This window comes from Triticum aestivum, chromosome 1B (genome assembly GCF_018294505.1).
Source record: "Triticum aestivum cultivar Chinese Spring chromosome 1B, IWGSC CS RefSeq v2.1, whole genome shotgun sequence".
Taxonomy (NCBI): Eukaryota; Viridiplantae; Streptophyta; class Magnoliopsida; order Poales; family Poaceae; genus Triticum; species Triticum aestivum.
In genome coordinates, this window is record NC_057795.1 from 426,138,092 (window position 1) to 426,145,019 (window position 6,928).

At 49.0% G+C, this 6,928-nt stretch overlaps 1 protein-coding gene across 1 annotated transcript; it reads left to right on the forward strand.

Annotated features, from left to right (window-relative positions):
- The first annotated feature begins 253 nt into the window (after window positions 1–253).
- LOC123128760 (D-3-phosphoglycerate dehydrogenase 3, chloroplastic) lies at window positions 254–5,195 on the forward strand. The gene is made up of 5 exons (XM_044548861.1): window positions 254–972; window positions 3,290–3,666; window positions 3,761–3,871; window positions 3,970–4,065; window positions 4,152–5,195. The coding sequence occupies exons 1-5, from the start codon at window positions 372–374 to the stop codon at window positions 4,824–4,826; spliced, it is 1,860 nt and encodes a 619-aa protein (XP_044404796.1). The 5' UTR covers window positions 254–371; the 3' UTR covers window positions 4,827–5,195.
- The last annotated feature ends 1,733 nt before the right edge of the window (window positions 5,196–6,928 follow it).

Consider the following 6,928-nt stretch of genomic DNA (forward strand, 5'->3'; position numbering starts at 1 on the left):
CGTTTCCTATTGATTGTCATTGATTTAGAATAAGCGTTTTATACAATCTGGAGCCATCTGTGTTGTACAGGGCTTTGGGGTATTTCTCCATTTTTGAGCTTTGTTTCCTGGTGTGTTCCTCTCAGGTCTTAATCCATGTATTGCATTTCCAGGCCCCCCAAGCAATAATTTCCGGTCCCATCCACCCGTCAAAATTAATTTCCTCAAAATGACCTCCACCAACTTCCCCGTACCCTCGCGTTAACCCACCAATCCTTGCTCCTCCTACTTTGCCTCAACAGAGAAACACACCATTCTTGTTCCTCCGCCTCCCTCTCTTCCGATAACCAGATATCAGTTATCACCGGCGTGAGGCACGAGGCTGATTGAACATGTCCACCTCACGCGCCCTCCTCTCGAGCCCGCACGGGGGTGCAGGCCCGACCTTCACGAGAGCGCGGGCCCGTCTCGCCGCGCCTTCGATCCCGTTCGCGCGCTGCGGCGCTCTCCGCGCCCGGACTGCGATCCTGTCGTCGCCGGCGGCCACTGTGCCGGTGACCTCTTCGGAGCCGAAGCGCCGGATCTCGCGCTCTGTATCGGACTCAGCGCCGCGGGCGAAGCCTGCGGTCCTGGTGGCGGAGAAGCTGGGCGAGGCCGGGCTGGACGTGCTGCGTCAGTTCGCCGACGTGGAGTGCGCGTACGGCATGTCCCCCGCCGAGCTCCTGGCCAAGGTGGCGCAGTTCGACGCGCTCGTCGTGCGGAGCGGCACGAAGGTGACGAGGGAAGTGCTGGAGGCGGGGCGCGGGCGGCTGCGGGTGGTCGGCCGGGCCGGCGTCGGGATAGACAACGTCGACTTGCAGGCGGCGACCGAGGCGGGGTGCCTCGTCGTGAACGCCCCCACGGCCAATACCGTCGCCGCGGCGGAGCACGGCATCGCGCTGCTCGCCTGCATGGCCCGCAATGTCTCGCAGGCGGACGCCGCGCTCAAGGCCGGTGAGTGACCGATCGCTTACTTGCAGCATCGCTTCATTTGTGATGGTGGTTACTGGTTAGTTACGCCCCGTTTTAGTTTGTCAATTGCCATTGTTTCAGATTTCAGTACTATTTTTGACATCGACGTCCGATTCTGAAGGAGGGCGGCAGATTAAGTGCCACAAATAATCTCTGGTGCTCACTCCTCCTCAGAATAGGAACACGTGATTAAATTTCCAATTTGGTGGTGTCACTTTAGTGGTGTTAGGTGCCAGAGAAAGGTAAATTTAGACTTTACATGGACATATTGTGTCTAAGACGGACACCTTTCAATTCTTAGGATTCAAATGCTAGTAGAAAGCAAAGCGGAGGGTACTGTATTAGCCAGCGAAGCAAAGCGGAGGTGGATGAGGCGGCATCCTACAAAAAAAAGTACCCACAAAAGCTCAAAAGTAAATTCTGCATGACGGCGATTGAATCTCTCTATTGGAGCCTATGCTAAATTATTGCGTCCTATGAACACCGCCACGTCGCTAGGACCCAAATCTAGGGCCCGCATTTTTCTAGGCTAGCACCACCAAAGAAGCCGTCTTCACCACAGGCTTGCGTACTTGTCTTGATCCATGAAATAATTGTCCCTTGCTTCCTTCTCTCCTTTTCTGGCAGCTGATACAGTGGAAATTAGATTTGTTGTTTCTGATATAAGGGTAGTGATCAATCAAGTACTAACCACACAAAAGGGCTAGTGCTAGTAGTACGTATGATCAATTGAGGTTTGCTCGTGTGCTTGCTTTGGGATTATATTCTGCTCTTCACTTTACTAGCCACAGCAAGCAACAATGATTGAGCCGGCGATTTTCAGGGTGGTTGTTTCTTCTTCAAAAAAACAGCCTTTGACTTGTGAACATAAAAAAATGCCCCATTAGCATGTCAAATTTCAGGGTGACTCCAGGAGAGCATTAATCTCTAGTTTGATTTCCTTTTAATCGCGTTGTAATAGCTGCATGCACTCTCCTTCCAAAAATAAAAAAATGTACCTCCCTCTTTATGTAGAAAACAGAAGAAACCTACACACGCATGACCCCCATAACCAAACTATATCAATATGCTTTTTTTTCGGGAAACTGTATCAATATGTTGAACTGTTACAACGGAAAATGAACAATGTGTTTGGCAAGAGCTTTCAGATGACATTTTGATTGTGATATCGACGACCTACTTGCCGTGGGTGATTGATTGAGTACAGTATATTGCCTCTTTTGTGTGTCTCTGAAGTCTGTTGGAACATCATGACAGCTTACCAGTGTAGCCAAAAGGGGTGCATCAAAGCTGTGGATGAGGAGTCTTTGCTTTCTGGGGTTAGTTCAGATAGTAGAAGTTATGCTTTCAATATCTTTGCGAATCTAAGTGTAATCACACACTGAAGCGTACTAAGGTGAATATGTATGAAAACTATTGAATGTCATGGTTGCTATTTAGTACTACTAAATATCAGCAAAGAAAGTGGAGTATAATTTTAGAATCTCTGGTCCACTTTTGATGGGCTTTACTTTTCTCGTGATAAGCGGTTGCAAATTCAGCAGGATGATGCCTTTTTCGTATTGAGGAATCTGTGCAAAACTTTTTTGGCAATATGAAATTAATAAAATTTGATGGGTCTGAAGCATGATACCTCAGTCCTTAGTTTAGTGGGGAATATGATCGCTGTTCAACTCTAGCATTTTGATCTGCTACGTGGCAAAAATTTAGTGCTACATGTAGAGGCAAAACCGGTCTCTCATATTTTGGAACTTGTTGCTTTCTGGCACTTACGAAGCCCAACAAAATCATGCCCTGTCAAGGCGGAAATTCGATGGATGTAGGCTGCCTTTGTTTTGCCTGCAAAGACTGCTATATGATCCTATCTAACTATCTAGTAGGTATTTTCAGTTTTTTACCATAAAGTTTTGACGATGAATTCACGTCACTACTTAACAACTGGGTCCCCATGGAAGGGTGTAACAGAGTGTGGGGAAATCCAGTTGCTAACGCTCCCGGATGTGGGTTCTTCACAATTAGCACTGTTTCCGGTCAAGCTGTGTCGAATCAATTGTATTACTATCTTCCATGTTTACATTGTCGCATAAACTTTACAGTTAAATACTTCCTTCGTCTGGAATTACTTGTCGCTCAAACAGATGTATCTAGACGTATTTTAGTGCTAGATCATTGAGCGGCGAGTAATTCGGGACGGAGGGAGTAACTTTTAACCACGGATACAAAAGCAAAAACTTCCACAGCTGATGCGAGTGAACTCGTTCATTCTTACTAATAAAAGTATTGAACTCATTTCCCACAGGTAAATGGCAAAGAGCCAAGTATGTTGGAGTTTCCCTAGTTGGAAAGACTCTTGCCATCATGGGCTTTGGAAAGGTTGGCTCAGAGGTAGCAAGGCGAGCAAAAGGGCTAGGGATGCATGTGATCGCCCATGACCCCTATGCTCCGGCCGATAAGGCCCGTGCCATTGGAGCAGAGCTGGTGTCCTTTGAGGAGGCCATCGCCAAAGCCGACTTCATCTCCCTCCATATGCCGCTCACCCCGGCGACATCCAAGGTCTTCAACGACGAATCCTTCGGAAAGATGAAGACCGGTGTCCGGATCATCAATGTGGCCAGGGGTGGAGTGATCGATGAGGATGCTCTGGTTAGAGCACTAGACTCTGGCAAAGTTGCTCAGGTGATTAGAAACTTCCTCTTCTCAGCTTTCTTCTAGCTCACCAGTGTGGAGATTTCTCTGAAAGGTGGAGGTTTTGTTTGCCAATCTGGATCAGGCAGCTCTTGATGTCTTCACAGTGGAGCCCCCAGCGAAGGACAGCAAGCTGGTTCTTCATGAGAATGTCACTGTCACGCCCCATCTTGGAGCAAGCACAGTGGAGGCGCAGGTCGGCGTCTTGGCTACAATAAATGTTCCAATGGATGTAATTAAACCACTTGCTGCTCTTTCTGAGGTACCAACGCACCTGATCTTGCCGCATTGCAGGAAGGCGTCGCCATCGAAATTGCTGAAGCCGTCGGCGGCGCACTGAGAGGCGAACTCGCAGCGACCGCCGTAAATGCTCCCATGGTCCCAGCAGAGGTACGCACGAAGCTTCTTGAGATGTCAGTGATAGACTGTGATTATGCGGCAAATCTTTCTTCTAAATCTGGTTCTTCCCTTTACAGGTCTTGTCAGAGCTAGCTCCGTATGTTTCCCTGGCGGAGAAACTGGGGAGGCTGGCAGTGCAGCTCGTTGCCGGAGAGAGCGGCATCAAGGGCGTCAAAGTAGTGTACACCTCAGCCAGGGATCCCGACGACCTCGACACGAGGCTCCTCCGGGCGATGGTCACCAAGGGCATCGTGGAGCCCGTGTCCAGCACGTTCGTCAACCTGGTGAACGCGGACTACACGGCGAAGCAGCGCGGCCTGCGCATCGCCGAGGAGCGGGTCTCCCACGACAACGCCGCCGCCGAGGCGCCGCTGGAGTCCATCCAGGTACGCCTTTCGCACGTGCAGTCCAAGTTCGCCGGGGCGATCAGCGACGGCGGGGACATCGTCGTCGTCGGCAGGGTCAAGTACGGCGTGCCTCACCTGACCGTCGTCGGGCCCTACGAGGTCGACGTCAGCCTGGAGGGGAACCTGATCCTGTGCCGGCAGATCGACCAGCCTGGGATGATCGGCAAGGTCGGAAACATCCTCGGGCAGAGGAATGTGAACGTCAGCTTCATGAGCGTCGGCCGCACCTCCCGTGGCAAGCAGGCGATCATGGCCATCGGCGTGGACGAGGAGCCGGACAAGAAGACGCTCGAGAAGATTGGGGCGATCCCGGCCGTCGAGGAGTTTGTGTTCCTCGAGCTATGATGGACAGGGGGCGCTCGCTCCACTCCTCACTAGAATAAGTGGCATCGCAGCAGCATCATATTGGTTTGATGCCACACGGAGTGGAGTGAAGTGATCCTTCCACGGCGCCTTGGTTTGGCCTCCGTTTGAATAAGAACGATGTGTGTGTATCAGTGTATGTTATATGCTGTGTGTGTCAACGTGTGCACCTAGCGCTTGTCTGTGGAGAGTCGTATCATAGTATTATATTGTTTGGCTAGATATAATTGTTTGTGTGTTGCAAACTTGCAATACAGACACAAATATTTTGTATGTAATGCTGATGATTTATCTGTCATTTTATTTCTATTTTTATTTACTTAAAGACAGCAGCATGATATATTTCATAAAGAGGAAAGTGTGTTTTGGTCCCTCAAGTTCTCCAAAAATATAGACTTGGTCCCTCAAGATTTTTTAGTATATATTTGGTCCTTCAAGTCTCAAAATTGGATAACTTTGGTCCAAAACCAGATTTTGAGCATGTTAACCGGGGTTTGACCATGTTTACCAAGTTTGACCGATAAACAGTAAATTCAGAAAAACAGGAAACAAATTCAAAAAATCTGAAATTTTGTGACAATCAACATGCTTTTGAATTGACTGTTCATCACTCAAACCTGCTCAACGTGGTCAAACCGGTTTTTTTTGCGGAAAAACTTCCAATCTATTCATCTTCAATCAAGGCAGTACAACGAATACCAGAAATAAAAATTACATCCAGATTCGTAGACCACCTAGCGACGACTACAAGCACCGAAGCGAGCCGAAGGCGCGCTGCCATCATCGCCCCTCCATCGCCGGAGCCGGGCACAACTTGTTGTAGTAGACAGTTGTCAGGACCCCGACTCAATGCCACATCGATCTAGCATGTAACACCTCATATCACTTTGCGGCCTCACGCACGGTATTCCCACGGGTGTCGCCTTACCTTAGCCCGGGACCGTTTGCGCCTTTTGGCACACGTATATGATGGTGTCGCTAGCATCCATATGATAAGGAGCCCGGGCTGACATGGCTAGTCGTAAACCCAAAGTGGCACAGACTTACAGGGACAGGCATCCATGACCCAGCATCGAACGTGTCGGTCATCAGCGAGTGAATCCAGGCTGTAGCACTGGGCTAGCAGGACTCCGGTGAACCGGGCTGTAGCGGGCTAGCAGGACTCCGGTATTCATCGCGTGACATTTCCCCGAAGGGACAGACACAAGAACGAAGAAGGACACATGCCGGCCAGCCTAAGTGTTCCGGAGCAGTAGCAAGCTACCAAGGCTCAATGGAAACACTAGGAGACATTTCCCGGTAAGAGAGGCTACTAAAGATAAACAACTAGATAGTCAGATCCCACACATACCAAGCATTTCAATAACATACACACAATATGCTCGATATGTGCAATACAACATGGCATCACAAAATGACTCTACGACTCAAGTATTTATTCAATAGGCTCCGAGGAGCGAGATATTACAAACATGGGTCTCATGACCCAACAATCAGAGCATACAAGTCAAAACACAAGCGGAAGCTATCATGTCTGAGTACAGACATCTATGAATGAAAAAGGCTGAGAAGCCTGACTATCTATCAGATCCTGCCAAGGGCACACGATCGTAGCTGAGGTATCAAGCTAAACGTCGAAGTCCACGCGGAACTACTAGCGAGACCGAAGTCTCTCTGCAAAAACATAAAATAGGCAAACGTGAGTACAAATGTACCCAGCAAGACTTACATCAGAACTAACTACATATGCATCATTATCAACAAAGGGGTGGTGGGGTTTAACTGCAGCAAGCCAGCTTTGACTCGGTGGCTATCCTAAACTATGACTGCAAGCGACTCTTCTGAGGTGGCGCACACGAGTCCACATATTCACCATATCAATACACCACTATGGATCCGCTCCCGTCTCCCTACGACAACGCCATCCATAGCACTCACGCTTATCTTGCGTATTTTAGAGTATCCACTTTCACTTGTCTATGAACTGATATAAGCAACCCAGAAGTCCTTTTCCGCGGACACGGCTATTCGAATAGATGATGTTAACCCTGCAGGGGTGTACTTCTTCATACATGTTTCCACCA

Bases quoted from the DNA above. Each gene is read 5' to 3' on its own strand.
- LOC123128760 (XM_044548861.1), top strand. From the start codon at position 372: ATGTCCACCTCACGCGCCCTCCTCTCGAGCCCGCACGGGGGTGCAGGC. The intron at 3,872-3,969 runs GTCGGCGTCTTG...GCCGCATTGCAG, and splicing joins CAAGCACAGTGGAGGCGCAG to GAAGGCGTCGCCATCGAAAT. The intron at 4,066-4,151 runs GTACGCACGAAG...TTCCCTTTACAG, and splicing joins CTCCCATGGTCCCAGCAGAG to GTCTTGTCAGAGCTAGCTCC.